The sequence below is a fragment of the Herpailurus yagouaroundi genome, unplaced genomic scaffold (genome assembly GCF_014898765.1).
Source record: "Herpailurus yagouaroundi ecotype Mexico unplaced genomic scaffold, PumYag 220, whole genome shotgun sequence".
Classification (NCBI taxonomy): Eukaryota; Metazoa; Chordata; class Mammalia; order Carnivora; family Felidae; genus Herpailurus; species Herpailurus yagouaroundi.
Genome location: NW_024412451.1, coordinates 5137724 through 5153690, shown reverse-complemented (window position 1 = coordinate 5153690; position 15967 = coordinate 5137724). Strand labels below are relative to the sequence as shown.

Here is a 15967-nt window from a genome sequence, read left to right as displayed (position 1 = left end):
AGGGGCAGAGAGAGAGGGAGACACAGAATCCGAAGCAGGCTCCAGACCCTGAGCTGTCAGCACAGAGTCTGACGTGGGGTTCGAACCCACGAACAGTGAGATCATGACCTGAGCCGAAGCCGGTCGCTTAACCAACTGAGCCACCCAGGCGCCCCTGGGACTTTATTTTAAAAAAAAAAAAGAAACCTCATCAGCTAATACCTGATTAGAACTTCCTGTTATCTTGAGTAGAAAATGAAAGAGACTTTGTGGCAAGACTTTGGGCCAGATTTCTACCTCTTCCAGTTTAGAAATTCAGTCTCCCTGCCTTATGAAAAGAACTCATTCATTCAACACATTCTGGCCAGGAGAAGTCGGTCTTGTCTAATCTGTAGCCAACGGTGGCTGAAACCCCCTTCTTCTGGAACCGAATGACACATATTCAAAGACCAAGGTATATCTGCAAACACGGTCATGGAAAGGATGGCAGGACATACCGAAGAGGGAAAAAAAAAGTTGGCGAAAAATACCGCAAATATAATGTCATTTGTGTGTAAACGTATGTGTCTCTGTCCACGTAAAAGCACAGAAAAAGAACAGGCAGAATGTGGGGCGCCTGGGTGGCTCGGCCGGTTAAGCGTCAGACTTTTGATTTCGGCTCAGGTCATATCTCAGGGGTCGTGAGTTCGAGCCCCGCATTGGGCTCTGCACTGACAGCACAGAGCCTGCTTGGGATTCTGTCTCCCTCTCCCTCTCTCTCAAAAATAAATAAATCAACATTAAAACAAAAGAAAGACCAGGCAGAACGTGCACCAAACTCTTGATGGCGACCGTGGATGGAAGAGTGAGGACTCTCGGAAAGACTGAAGAATAATGTCGGTTTCTGTTCTGTGCCTTTCTTTTGTTTAATCCTGTTCACTGAGGACAACTTTCTGCATTTCTTTGATAAGAGACTGTGTTTCAAAGACATTTTAAGTTGCTGGGAGACGGTGTCGCGTTTATAATCTTGTGTGAGGAGAAAGACAGCACAAGCCATACTGAGAGCACCATTTGGGGTGACCTCAGGACAGGAGGGAGGCACACGGGAGGGACCCGGAGTCTGGCAAGGATAAAGGAAGCCTTCCAGAGACGGAGGCAGCAAAACTGAGGCCTAAAGGAAGCGGAGGCATTGGCTTGGCCAAGGAGAAGAGGGAAAAGTGTTTCGAGAAAGGGGAACAGCGAGACTCAAAGACACGACAATTTGTCCCCAAGGATGTGTTGACATGCCCCTGCCCTTTCCCTGGGCACCACACAGTATGATCTGGAAACCATGGAAGAAATGAACTAACATTACACAGCCCAGTCTTGGCGACAGAAATATTTGAGGTGAATTCCTGACAACTTGTTTTTTCTTTTAATGTTTATACATCTTTGGGGGGGGGGGGGGCGGGGAGGGACAGAGAGAGAAAAGGGGACAGAGGATCCGAAGCAGGCACTACACTGACAGCAGAGAGTCCGATGCGGGGCTTGAACTCACGAGGGTGATGGAATCAAACCCCCAGTCAGGCTCTGCACTGAGCGAGGAGCCTACTTAAGATTCTCTCGTTCTCTGCCCCTCCCCCACTCTTGCACTTGCCCCCCCCCTCTAAAATAATTTTTTTTTAATTTAAAAAACTTAAATATAAATGTGAATCTATAAAATTTGACCCAGGAAAACTGGACACGAATGAATCAAAGCCACAAAGTAAAATTCACAAACCCAGAACCTAGGTTTGGGCAAAATTCGATACAGACAATAACACAAATGATGAGCCCAATATTTGTGGTACGACTTAACCCAAATAATAATTCACGAAGTTGAAGTAATTTCAGAAACTGAAAATAAAAATAACAATATGGGGTGCTTGGGTGGCTCAGTCGGTGAAGCCTCGACTTCAGCTCAGGCCATGATCTCAGGGTTCCTGAGTTCAAGCCTCACCTCTGGCTCTGTGCTGACAGCTTGGAGCCTGGAGCCCGTTTCAGATTCTGTGTCTCCCTCCCCTGCTTGTGCGTGCTCTCTCTCTCCCTCTCTCAAAAATAAATAAACATTAAAAAAAAAAAGAAGAAGAAGAAAGAAAGAAAGGAGGAAAAAAAAAGAAAAGAAAAAGAAAAGAAGGAAAAAGAAAATTAATTAGTTTAACTGCCCTGCATATAAAACTGACCGAGGAAGTTTGAAGAAACTGGAAAACACTTCCTTGATAAGAACTCATCTGTCCTGGTCAAATTCTGATTCCAATTTTGTAATTGCACAGATTGAAAATATTTAGGATCAAGGTCAAAGCCCCCGTGGCTGTGAGGAAGGAACTGTGAGCTGCTTGGAGGGGCCGGAGCCCAGATGAAGAAAAGAGAAAGAAATGGGGGCACAGGCTGGGAGAGATGGGCGCGCCAGGACCGTCCAGGGCTCCCAGTGCCAAGTGCAGGGGTGCTGGGCAGCCACGGGTCAGCTCTGGGAGTAGAAAGACCCTTGCGGGCCCCACGGGAGATGGACTGGAGGGAAGAGGGGCGTCCAGGGGGCTGGGGCAAGGGGGCGGGAGGGAGAGGAGACCCGATGGGGGGGGGGGGCCAGGAGGACAGAGGAGGGGAGAAGGCCAGGGTGGTGTCCGCGCCCGGCCGGATGTCTGGGGGGAGGACTCCGGTCCACCAGCTGGTGCTGCAGCTGTGGGGCCAGGTTCGAGGACTAGAGAAAAGCCCGAGAGCCTGCAGATCTAGAACAGCAACAACCACAGTGCGGTTCTTGCCCCGATCCCCACGTCCCTCAAGCCGGATTCCCGCACGCGAGCGAGCAAACTGCTGGGGGCCCGCGGTTCCGCGGTGGGTGCCTTGCAGCAAGAAGGGGTTGCCTGCTTTTCAAGAAAAAGCGGAGCTGGCTCCAGCCCAGCGGGGAGGGCCCGCGGCCCAAGGTCACGGGGACACTCACCGGCAGCCCACGCCGAGGAGGAAGCAGGTGAGGGCCACCAGGTCGCACTGGTTCCAGGCGTCCGCGAGGTAGAGGTGCAGCCGGTGGCGCAGCGGGGCCCGGCGGGGCCCCGGGCCGGGCCCCCCGGTGGCCAGGCTGCCCCAGCCGCCGCCCAGGCCCTGGCGGAACTCCTCGCAGAGCAGGGTGAAGGCCCAGAAGTAGAGCAGCAGCTCCGGGGCGGCGGGCGGCTCGGGCCGGAAGTCGACGAGCAGCACGTGGGCGAAGAGCAGCAGGAAGAGGAGGTAACTGACCACGTTGCCCATGAAGGCGGTCACCGGCGCCCCCCAGAACTGGGGCCAGCGGCGCAGGCGTGGGGGGCACCTCCCACAGCAGCCCCTGCGTCCAGGCCGCGTCAGCGTCCCCACGGGGGTCTGCTCAGGGGGCTCTGCCAGCCTGGGGGGGGGGGGGGGGGGGGGCGGGGAGGGGGGGGAGGAGGGCTCAGCCTGACCTCTGAGCCCCTCTTCCCCATCATCAAGACCTCTCACCTTTCCCATCTGACTTCTAACCCTGCTGGACCTGAAACCAAGTCGGCTGCCTGCCATCGCCTTGACTTCTGACCCGTGTATCTAACCCCTGACCTCTGAAATCTCCTACCATCAAGACTGCTGACTTTCTACCTCTGACTTTCTCCACCCTCTGGCCTCTGACCCGTGTCTGACTGCCGACTCCCTCTTCCTTCACCTTCATAGCCTCTGACTCTCTGACTTTGGACCATCCCCCTGACCTCTGACCCCCCTCACTTCCATGATCTCGGCTCCCCAGGTTAGACAGCGCTGTCCCTGAACATTAACTTCTGACCCACAAATTCTGACGTCAGGCTGTCCGGCCCGGTGTTCTCCGGATCTGACCTCGGACCACACAGCCGTATTTGGCTTCTGGATTCTGACCTCCTCGGTCCACTCCTGTCTCTGACCCTTCTCCTCCAAGTTCTGATCCTCTGTCCCAATTTCAGCCTGACTCTTAATTCCGACCTCAGATCAAAAACGCCAAAATAGGAGCATCAGGGTGGCTCCGTTGGTTAAGCTTCCAGCTCTAGATTTCAGCTCAGGTCATGATCTCATAGTTTGTGAGTTCAAGCCCAGCATTGCATTCTGTGCTGACAACTTGGGGAGCCTGCTTGGGATTCTCTCCCTCCCTCTCTCTAAAAATAAATGAATAAACTTTATTTTTTAAAAAGCCAACATGAATAATGCAAATTAATAGTAAACTCAGAAAGCTAACAGGAAAATTAAATTGGCTTGGAAAGGCGTCTTCTTTTTATAAACCAAGCAGAAGGGGCACCTGGGTGGCTCAGTCGGTTGAGTGTCTGACTTCAGCTCAGGTCATGATGTCATAGTTCATGGGTCTGAGCCCCACGTCAGGCTCTGTGCTGACAGCTCAGAGCCTGGAGCCTGCTTCACGTTCTGTCTCCCTCTCTCTCTGCCCCTTCCCCAGTCATGCTGTCTGTCTCTCTCTCTCTCAAAAATGAACATTAAAAAAAAAAAAGTGTATATATAAACCAAGAAGAAAGATAATAGCCCCAGAGTGGAAACAACCCAAAGGTCCACCTGCTTATCCATGGATAAGTAAAATATGGTGTGGCCACACACCAGAATATTATTTAGCGATATAAAGGGATGGAGCACTGACTGACACGTGTTACAACATGGATAAATCTTGAAAACGTGATGATAAGTTAATGAAGCCAATCATAAAAGACCACATAGTGTATGGCCCCATTTATACAAAACGTCAGGAATAGGGAAATTCGTAGACACAGAAAACCAATTATTGGCCCCCCAGGGCTGGGGGGAGGGAGGAATGAGGAGTGACCCTTAACGGGTACAGGGTTTCTTGTGGCAGCGACAGTGTTTTCAGGTTCATTGTGGTGACAACGGCACAATTCTGTGAACATACTAAAAACCACTGAATCGTAACCCCTTCAATGGGTGGACTGAATGTGAATTTTATCTCAGCAAAAGCTGGTCTCAAGAAAACAAGAGGAAAGAACCGTAAAAGCTAAAGCGAGTGAGATGCAGAGAGGACAGAAAGTTCCCTAGGGTCAAAGGAAAGGAGACCTGTTATCTGGCATTTCACCCTCCGTGGGGCCCTGGGACCCAAGACCGCGTGGTGGGTCAGAAGGCTCCCTGCCGTCCGCCATCTTGAATCAGGCACAGCCGGGCCACACAGTTTCCTGGGCGCATCCCGAGCCTCCCTGAGGAGGCACCCGGGACTCTGTCTTTCTACAAAGCTCTCCATGGAGGTGGCTCTCCACAGTGGCTAAGAGCACGGACGGCTTCAGGAGCAAGAAGCTGGTTCAAATCCCAGCTCCACCATCTACCGGTCACATGAGCTGAGGCGAGTGACTTAGTCCCTCAGTCATTTCATCCTCAAATAACAGACTCTACGGCATAGGGCTGTTGAGGGAATGAAACTGATTTTCAAAAGGACTTAGCACCCTGGCTGCCCACTGCGAGTGTTCCAGGACATCAGCTATGGTCGCCGTCACTGTCACCATCACCATGGTGCAAAAGTCGGGAGCTCACTGGGTGAGCACATCGTTACTGATCCTGACACTGGGGACTTTTCTCAGCGGTCCCAATTTTTTCCTTAGCTTTCTCTTCCATCTTGACAAATATTTCGTATTTGTTGTGCGTTATCTCGGAAAAATATGTGTGTGTCTACATATATACATTTAAATTTGCTCCCCGAGGTAGGTAGTGGATTTTAGAGACTGCCGGTCATGTTTCTAACACTTACCAGAAACATTTTTTCTTCTGGGATACTGGGGGCCAGGGTCCCTCCCTCTTCTCACCTAACTGCCTAAAATAGAGACAGAGGCTGTGTCTCTGTCTCTCTCTGCCCTGCGCCCCCCCCCTCAGACTCTGTCTCTCTCTCTCTCTCAAAAATAAATAAACACTAAAAAAAGGGGGGGGGGCGCGTGGGTGGCTCAGTTGGTCAGGCGTCCGACTTCAGCTCAAGTCATGATCTCACGGCTGGTGAGTTCGAGCCCCGCGTTGGGCTCCAGCTCAGAGCCCGGAGCCTGCTTCGGATTCTGTGTCTCCCTTTCTGTCTCTGCCCCTCCCCTGCTCTCTCTCTCTCTCTCTCTCAAAAATAAACATTAAAATAATTTTTTTTTAAGTAGAGACGGAGGGTACGAAGATGCATATAAGTGTGAGCCTCGTTTTCTCCGTGTCTCTGTTACCAGAGGTTGAGACCCTTATGCCTACACACGTCGTTTAACGAAATAAGTGATAAATGGGTTAATAACCACAGTAGCAATGAACGATCCCCATTAATTGAGCGCTTACTGTGTGCCAGACAGTGTGATGCACTTGACACGTTATCCCCGTGAGGCCCCCACTGTAACACGCCTCGCCGTTCGGCGCCAAACATTCTGCTTCCCTCTCAGTGGGAGAATCGGGGGCTGAGGAGTTACCATACGCCTCCTTTTTGCCAGTAAAATGCGGGCACCAGGGACACGTGTCTCTTCCACGTGGCGGCTTTAAGAGCCAGTACCTCGCTCCCCATTTCCCTTTTCCCTCTGCCCTGAGACCAGCAACATCCCAGCTGGGAGCTGCTCATTCGCCCCCCCAGGTAGAAGCCATATTGGAGGCAGGACACAGACAACGCAGAGAAGGAGCGTGAGGAGTGAGCGTTGGTTGTGGCCAGTCGCTGAGAGTTTAGGGTGTTTTCTTTTTTGTCTTTTAAAGACCGGAACATTCTTTTTTTTTTTTTTTTTAAGTTTACTTATTTATTTCGAGAGAGAGAGCATGCACGCGAGCGTGCGCGCGAGGGAGGGACAGAGAGAGAGAGAGAATTCTAAGCAGGCTCCATGCTGTCGGCACAGAGCCCAACCCGGGGCTCGATCTCACGAACCGTGAGATCGTGACCTGAGCCGAAATCCGGACTCAGCCGCTTAACCAACTGAGCCACCCAGGCGCCCCTGGGATGTTTTCTTACGCAGCACTGCCCAACCTGAGCTGACACGGGTACACCTTCATTTAACAGAAAAGAAAACTGGGGCTCGGGGTGAAGTCACTTCCAAGGTCAAAGTCAAGGTTTGAACCCAGGTCTGCTTGACCCACCGCCAAGTCCCTCAGCACCTCCACTCTGTGGCATCATCAGAAGTTTGGTAGACCGTTTGCTTAGGCCTGGGTACCACAGCACAGAGCTTCAGGGCAATGGCCCTGGAGTCAGAAGAAAAGCAAACAAACAAAAAAAACGACGAAGGATCCCCTGAATGAACCAAATCCAGCTGATTCCACTTGCTACACGGAGACGGAAGTACGTGTGGCATGAGGCAAACTGGCTTCCAAACTTCGCGGCAGAACCAAAGCTTGACGCAAGCCGAGCGTGGCATTTGGGACACTTCCTCCGTATCGTCAACGGCTTCATGAAGCCATTACCCCCAGAAGCTCCGCCTCTGCCCTCTGGCTTTGCTCTCAGCGCCTGGGGCTCCTGAAGCTGCCCAGGGGGCCCCCCCTCGCACGGAGCTGGGGCTCCACTCACCCCGCGGGGCCTTCCCCGTTGACGCCCCGATCCACGCCAAAGGCCAGGTCCTTCTGTGTGGACTCCTCCTCTGGCTTCCTGGCATGGAGGAAAACGCAGGGTGAGGAACGGGGACGGGGCAAGCGGAGGAGGAATTCTCCGGACGCAGACCCAAACTTCTCCACCCAGAGACATTGGCAGGGAGACAGCGAGGAACTTTCCTAGACTCACCCCAAAGGGATCTTCCCCCCCCCCCCCCCGAGCCACAGCCGGAGGGCAGAGGAACCGTTCCCCAGAGACACTGCAGAGGGCCCCCACCCCCACCCCGGAAGCTCACCTCCCAGACACGCCCCCCGGCTTGGGGAGGGAAAGAGAGCGAACAGGGAGGGGAAGCACTGGACAGACCAAGTGGGGAGGCAGCCAGATGTGAGCAGGAAGGGCAAACTGAGCACCACCCCCCTCCTGCCGGTCGGACCCCAGGGACTGACCTGAAGGTGATGAGGTTGGTGTAGATGAGTGGGGGGCAAAAGAAGGCGAGAACCAGGGCCCAGATGGGAGTGGTGCTGTCCATCTCCCCCCACCACTTCTGTGTCAGCAGAGACTGTGGGGTGTGAGGAGGGTTCAGAGCCTGAATCTCCCCACAGCCCCTTTCCAAAGACCCCAGGGAAGAACTGGGCAACAGCTGCAGCACAGAGCAAGCGCCCAATATGGCGGCCGTAACTTTTGGGGGGGGGGGGCCGGCCCAAAGGTGAGGAGGACCTGTCCCAGGTTTTAACGGGTAGAGTTACAAAACCAACATTTATTAACACAATATGCTAGATACCAGGTGAAGCATTTTACATAGATGAGATCACTGAACTCTCACCACCCCCCTCCCCCCCCTCCAGGAGAACAAGTACTGACTAGTATTTTCTCCCTTTGCACAGATGGGGCACGGAGAGGTTAAGGAAGAGACCCAAGCTGGAACTCACGAGTGTCACCACCATTCAAAGCAAAGGACTCTGGGTAACTACTTGAAATGCCAGACAAATCCTTCCGGACAGGGGCGGACAGGACTTCCGGTTGGGGTGGGCAGACTTCCTGTACTGAGGGTGGGACTCTCTGAGCCCCTGTCAGGTGTTTGTTTGTTTGTTTGTTTGTTTGTTTGTTTGTTTTTTCTAAGTAAGCTTTATGCCCGACGTTGGGGCTTGAACTTACCACCCTGAGCCTGAGATCAAGAGTCACTGAGGCAGCCAGGTGCCCCACCCCTGTTCAGCTTTAGATTGATATTGGGAAAGGTTTTAAAACGTCAGGATGGTCAGGATGGGAGCGACCGTGAGCCAAGCAGGGCTTCCCAAAGGAGAGGATTTCCCGGGGGGGAAGGGTGGGATTCCTAAACCAGAGTTCATCTCTGTCCAAAACACTAGCTAACTGTCCAGAGAGGTCATTCTAATTGCTGAGACCTGGAACTGAGGACCTCTCAAAGGAAGCAGGAAGGCCTTCCTGCGGACGAGGCAGGGCTTCCTTTGGGAGGAGTGAGACTTCCCGTGGGAGTGGGGAGGACTTCCTGTGTGCCACAGGGGACTTCCTAAAGTCACCAGGAATTTCCCTATCGCGGAGGGAGCTTTTTAGGAGGGTGGGCTTTGCTGTGGGAAGGTTGGCTTTCCCGTGGCAGGGGGTGGGGCTTCTTCTGGGAAGAGCAGCCCTTCTGGGAGAGGGCTGAGAATTTCTGGAGGGTGGGTGGTCTCCCAGCGGGAGGCCGGTCAAGTCCATTCGCTGCCCGCAGTGGCAGGGGCTCATCCTCCATACATCCCAAAGTCCAGGTGGGAACTGTTGAGGATGCCGGCACCTCAGGGGCTCACCTGGACCCCATCCTGGGCAAAGAAGGCACGGGCGTCGGCCTGCATGGCAAGCTGCAGGCAGGTGGCATCCCCCCAGAGCGGGCAGCGGCGGAGCAGTAGGCGAGCGGCCCGTTTCTCGCTGCTGCGGTAGCACTCCCCGAAAAGGTCTGGGGGCGGGAGACATAAATGAGGGAAGAGAGGGAGCGAGGGCGCGGTGTGCGGGGAAGGACGAGGGGACCGAAGGGGAAGGCGCAGGGCTGTGCGAGGAGGAGTGGGGGGGCGGTGCGCACACCCCTCAAGGCAGCTCCCTGTCCCCGCCCCCACGCACGCGTGCCTGACGCACCAACACCCAGGCCCTCAAACTTGGCCGCCAGGTCCTTCCTCCGGGCCGCCTCCTCCGCCTCAGACTCCAGGCGTGCCAGCACGCGGAGCAGCAAACAGGCCCCGAGAGCCGAGGCCACGGCGTTGGAGCCCTGAAGAGACAGAGAGAGGGGTCATGGATACGGGTCACAGTTTCTTTTTCTTTTTCAGTGTTTCATTTATTAGCTTTGAGACACAGAGAGACTAGAGCATAAGCGCGGGAGGGGTAGAGAGAGGGAGACACAGAATCCGAAGCAGGCTCCGGGCTCTGAGCTGTCGGCACAGAGCCCGAGGCGGGGCGGGAACTCACACACCATGAGATCATGACCTGAGCTGAAGTCGGATTCTTAAGGGACTGAGCCACCCCAGATGGGGTCAGAGTTTAGAGAGGCTCACGGAAGGTGGTGGGGGGGGAAGCCTGTGGTCAAGGGAAAGGACAGAGCCAGAAGTGAGAAATTAACCAGGGTCATCAGAGGCCAAGATTAAAGCAATGTTTGTAGGTGAATCTGGGCATCAGGTGAAAATGTCAAAAGTCAGGAAGTTCAGGGGCACCTGGGTGGCTCAGTGGGTCAAACATCCGAATCTTGATTTAGGCTCAGGTCATGATCTTACACTTCGTGAGATCAAACCTCACATCAGGCTCTGTGCTGACAGCACGGAGCCCGCTTGGGATTCTCTCCCTGTTTCAGTTCGTGCACGCGAGCTCTCTCTCAAAATAAATGAATAAACTTAAAAAAAAAAAAAAAAGTCAGATAGTTCAGGGAGCGGGGCTGGGCTAGAGTTCGAATGACCTCAGAGGTTACAGACAGGTCAAGCAGCAGTTGGAAGAAATGTCCCCTAAACTGGCAGAGTACGGAATTTCAAAACTCTGCCTCTCCAAAAAGCAACAGATAAGCTGGCAAAAACTGTCAGAACCAACTTTCTCGGAGTCCAAGACCGGACTATAAAACTTACAACAAATAGGAGAAAGTTCAACGAAGAAAGAAAACACCAAGTTTGGGCAAAAGAGCGCTGTGACATTTTAACTACCACTGTCAACACCCCGCCTGAAGGGCGGCCTGTTCCTGGTGCAAACTGTTGGTACCAGAGGGAGATTCAGATCTTCTCCTTAAATAATTGTGGTTTTAGCTGCGCGTGTGTGTGCGTGTGGATTTAGCTGGTGGCTATCTGAAGGAACAGCTCAAGGGCCTGCGTTTGTCTCAAGGTTCTCGGGGCTTCCCCCAACCAGAAATGGCTTCCCGGGGCCGGTGTCAGAAAGCATTTAAGGACAAATAGATTAGCCTCAGCCGCCTGAGGCAAAAAATAACAGTCAAGGCGAACAAAAGATAAATATACTCAGCAGCTGGGGAGGGAAGCGGCCGGGGGGAGAGGAGAGTTGAAGGAATAAGGGTTTGAGGAGTTCCTACGTGTATCAGGGAATCTAGAAGGCTACATGCATGACTGAGATGGTGCAGGCTCAGAAGAGATTCGAGAAAACCCTAACTTTTCACCTCTTGCTGACCTTTTGTGTCAGCAAAAGCAGGAAGTGAAGGCTAAGGCAAAATGGCAAACGGCCTGCCTGAGTGTCGAAAGACAGCTCCAGGGGTGTCTGCGTGGCTCAGCCAGTTGAGTGTCTGACTCTTGGTTTCGGCTCAGGTCACGATCTCGGGGTTTGTGAGTCCGAGCCCCACATCAGGCTCTGTGCCGATGGCGCAGGGCCTGCTTGGGAATCTCTCTCTCTCCCTCTTTCTCTGCCCCTCCCCTGCGCTCTTTCTTTCTCTCTCAAAAATAAACATTAAACATTTTTAAAAGAAAAAGAAAGACAGCTCCGACACAGAGCCAATCTGCAAACCAGGAGTGTCGGGCCCCTCCCCCCTCCCCCCCTCCCAGGCCCTGGGCGTTTAAGGATTTCTCTGTCAAGTCACTAGCTGGCCACTAACCTAACAGAACAGGGCCTTCAGGGGCCACACATGACAAAGAATAAAGACTTTACAAAAGAGCTTAGAAAAGTCACTGAACAAACACCACCACCGTCAACACAACAAACCACAACGCACCCTGAAGGAAGGGGGTGAGCTGACTTCCAGAGCGGCCACACTGTATTATTCAAAATGCCCAGTTAAAACAAAACAAAACGATGAGGCAGGCAAAGAAACAAGAAAGTATGGCACAGTATCAGGGAAAAAAAAGAAACAGAAACCGTCCCTGCAGGAGCTAAGACACCAGACTTACTAGACAAAGGCTTTAAATTAATTGCCTGAAATGTGCTCAAAGAGCTAAAGGAAATCATGGACAAAAACTCCAGAAAGCCAGGAGAAGGATGTCTTACTAGAGAATAGGAATAAAAAGACAGAAATTACCAGAAAACAAAAAAACAAAAACAAACGTAATAATTCTGGAGCTAGAAAGTGCAGTAACTGAAATGAAAAATTCACTAGAAGGGCTCAACAGCAGCTTTGAGGAGATAGAAGAAAGAACGCATGAGCTTGAAGACAGATCAGTTGAGACGATCCGGTTTGGGGTGCAGAGAGAAACAAGAATGAAGACAAATAAACAGAACCTAAAAGACCTGTGGGACACTATCAACCACACCAATATATGTATAATAGGAGTCCCAAAGGGAGAGGACCGTGAGAAATGGCTAGAAAGAATATTTCAAGATATAATGGAGTAAAACTCCCCAAATTTTGATGAAAGACATGAATCTGTACGTGCAAGAGCAAGGAACTCGAAGTAGGATAAATTCAAAGAGGTTCATGCTGAAAAACATTTTAATCAAATTGTCAAAAGCCAAAACCAGAGACTCGTAAGATCAGCAAAGGAGAAGTGACTGATCACACATGGGGAATCTCAGTAAGACTAACGTGTAGGATTAAATAGTTATAGTTCATATAATTACAAAACCATAAAACCCTCCAAAGATAACACAGGGATAAAACTTCGTGAGCTTGGATTTAGCGATAGTTACTTAGATATGACACCAAAAGCAAAAACAAAGAAAAAAGACAGACAAGTTGGACTTGGTCAAAACTTAAAACTTTTGTGAATCAAAGAACACTGTCAACAGAATGAAAAGGCAACCCACAGCAAGAGAGAAAATATCTGCAAGTCATATGCCTGATACGGGATTGATATCCAGAGCATATAAAGAACTCGTACAATTCAACAACAACAACAAGATAAACAAACCAACTTGAATAGACATTTCTCCAAGGATAAACAGATGGTCAATAAGCCCATGAAAAGATGCTCCGTGTCATTAATCATTAAGGAAACACAAATCGAAACCACATTAGGATGGCAATTATAAAAAACACACAAACAAACAAACAAACAAACAGAAAATAACAGGAGTGGTGGAGATGTGGAGAAATTGGAACCCCTGCACACTGCTGGAGGGAATGTAAAATGGTGCGGCCACTGTGGAAAATAGAACGGCAGTGCCTCAAAAAATTTAACCCAGAATTGCTATATGATCCAGCAATTGGAGTCCTCAGTATATACGCAAAACAACGGGAAGGAGGGACCCGAGCAGGTATTTCCACACCAGTGTTCACAGCACTATTATTCACAATAGCCAAAAAAGTCAAAACAACCCATGCGACCAGCAAGAGATGACTGGATAAACAAAACGCGGCGTATCCATACAAGGGCATATTATTCAGATGCAAAATAGAAGGAAGCACGCCTATACCTACAAGCCGGGATGACCCACAAAAACGCTCTACTAAGCGTAAGAAGTCAAGTGCAAAAAAGCCACATCTGAGATGATTCCATTTCTATAAAGTATCCAGAATGGGCAGGTCCATAGAGACCGGGAGCAGATTAGTCATTGCCAGGGGCTGGGGGAGGAGGGAATGGGGAGCGAGTGTTAAATGGGTTTGGGGTTTCCTTCTGGGATGATGAAACCGAAACCGTCCTGGAACTAGAGGTTGAACCAACACTGCGAGCCTACTAAAGGCTACTGAATTATGCAGTTTTAAGTGGTTCCAATGGTGAATTTTATATTAGATGAATTTGATCTCAATGAAAAAAGAAATCTAAGGGCCCCTGAGTGGCTCAGTCGGTTGAGCGTCCGACTTCAGCTCAAGTCATGATCTCATGGTTTGTGGGTCTGAGCCCTGAGTCAGGCTCTGTGCTGACAGCTCAGAGCCTGGAGCCTGCTTCGGATTCTCTCTCTCTCTCTCTGCCCCTCTCTGCCCCCCACTTGTGCTCTCTCTCAAAAATAAATATTAAAAATGGGGGGGGGGGGGACCCCTGGGTAGCTCAGTCGGCTAAGTGTCTGACTTTGGCTCAGGTCATGATCTCACCGGTGGTGGGTTCAAGCCCTGCCTCGGGCTCTGCGCTGTCAGCTCAGGGCCTGGAGCCTGCTTCGGATTCTGTGTCTCCCTCTCTCTCCCTCTCTCTGCCCCTCCCCTGCTTGTGCTGTCTGTTTCTCTCTCAAACACAAACATTAAAAAACATATATATTTTTTTTAATTCTATATTTAAGCCATGGCCTGATGGGCTGAAAACAACCCAAGGTGAAGAAGTCCTGTTAAGATATTTCTGTGCTATAAAAATAGGCTCAATCTTAGATCCTACTCAAACCCTATGACTCTTTTTTTCTTTCTTTCTTTCTTTTTAAAAACTTCTCAAGCTTCTCAAATGGGTCCCAACACCTCCATCGCACCTGTTTTAGTCCAGGCCCTCATCTTGGCTGCCTGGAGGCCTCCAGATTTACCTTCTTAGCTGGTGTCCTTGCCACGGGTTTTGTCCCCTTCGACATGGCCACTACCACGATGCATCTCGATTTTCCAGGTGTAACTATGTTTAAATGACTCCCCCTCGGCTACCAGATAACCTTCTAACTTCCCCTTGGAGGTAACCATTCCGAGAGAATGAGGCGGAGTCCCGTGTATGGACAAGGGAAACCGCCCAATATATATTGCTGGTGGAAACGACAAGTCAGGAGAAAGGCGTGATATTGGGGGTGGAGCGGGTGGAGAAGCAGGGGATGGCGTCATCTATCAGGAATGGCGAACGGGGGTGGGGGTGGGGGTGACGTCAGGGGCCAGGCACTGGGGTCCAGTAGAAATAAAGGACAGGGCGGGACACAGAGAAAAGTAGAATCGGAGATCACGTCAGCACTCACCATCTCCCAGAAGTACAGGGCCATCTGAGCCCTGTTCAGGAGCAGCGCCCAGAGGAGCAGGTCACTCCAGGGGGCCTGCCCGAGGACGGCGTCCAGCGTGAGTTCCGACGGGGCCTTGTCCTTCAGCAGGCACTTCTGCAGGCGAGGGAGGCCTGGTGAGGACTGGCCCTCCCTGACCCCGCCCCCAGCCATCAGCTCCACCCCCGTCCAGGCGCACACCCCTCCCCGGCCCCGGCCCCGCCCCCAGGTCCTTCGGCACCTCCTCCCCGCGCAGCCTGGCCTCGCTCGCTCCTTACGCTCTCCGGGCAGCCTTGGCCCGGGTGGGGATCCACGACGCCCCCGGCGCTGTACCTCGGCGCGCACGTCTCCCCCAGCAGCAGCCGCAGCACCTGCCCCACGTCGGGGGGTCGGGGCTCCCCAGAGGGTGTAAGGGCTGGGGTTTTGGAGCCTGCGCCGTGGGACGCCTGCTCCAGAAGGCTGCGGATGAGCGAGTTGGCGGGCGCGGCGCTGTAAAGCTGGGTCAGGCGCGTCGGGGTCAGGAAGTGGCCCACGCTAAGGCCGTGGGAGATGAGCAAGCGCACGAACTCGGGCCGGTCGTTCAGGAGGGCGTCCATGAGGGAGGCTTCCAGGTGGAAGGACTGGCAGGGCGAGGATTGATGGGGTAAGAGAAAAGCACAGAAGACAGAAGGCCCGCGGAGGGCAGACGTTAAGGACAAGAGATGGGGTACAGAGCCAAGAGTGCACCACGGATGGGTAGGTGGGTGGGTGGGTGGGTGGATGGATGGATGGGGATAGTGGAAACAAGACGGGAACAGATGGACAATTAAGAGAAGCCTGGACAGGCCATAATGCAAGGGCGAGTCAGATGTGGAAGAAGTCAGGGAGGGAGGAGAGTGCATCCTCCTTGTCAGGATCCACAGCCGCGGCCACCACCACCCCCGCTCCGCCCCCTCACCCGCCATTCAATGTCCCCTCGGAAGAGTTCACTCTGGGCAATGTCCACGCGGTTCCAAGCCACAGCCAAACGCAATTCGTCCAGGTAAGCTGAAGCTTCAGAGCTCCCACAGGCTGAAAGAGGGAGGGGGCAAGAAATGGGGGGGGGGGGGGGGACTTCAGATGAATGTCTGTTTTGCTTCTGTGGGGGATACCTGACATTTAAACCCCATAAAAAGGGGATGTTGTCGGGTACAGCCTGGGGTCTTTAAGAAGTCAGACTATTGCAAGCATGAGGTCATGCGCAGACCAGTGGTC

General features: G+C 52.3%; 1 protein-coding gene across 2 annotated transcripts in view; it reads right to left on the bottom strand.

Moving 5' to 3' along the window:
• The window catches only part of TRPM4 (transient receptor potential cation channel subfamily M member 4), a 39775-nt gene that overhangs the window by 9119 nt on the left and 14689 nt on the right, over positions 1-15967 (bottom strand). For both annotated transcript variants that reach the window (XM_040457671.1, XM_040457670.1), the window contains 8 exons: positions 15672-15784; positions 15013-15354; positions 14717-14851; positions 9587-9716; positions 9265-9410; positions 7912-8024; positions 7445-7522; positions 2915-3346 (listed from right to left, as the gene is read on the bottom strand). In XM_040457671.1, the coding sequence (XP_040313605.1) occupies positions 2915-3346; positions 7445-7522; positions 7912-8024; positions 9265-9410; positions 9587-9716; positions 14717-14851; positions 15013-15354; positions 15672-15784 (1489 nt within the window). The remainder of the gene's footprint in view (positions 1-2914; positions 3347-7444; positions 7523-7911; positions 8025-9264; positions 9411-9586; positions 9717-14716; positions 14852-15012; positions 15355-15671; positions 15785-15967) is intronic.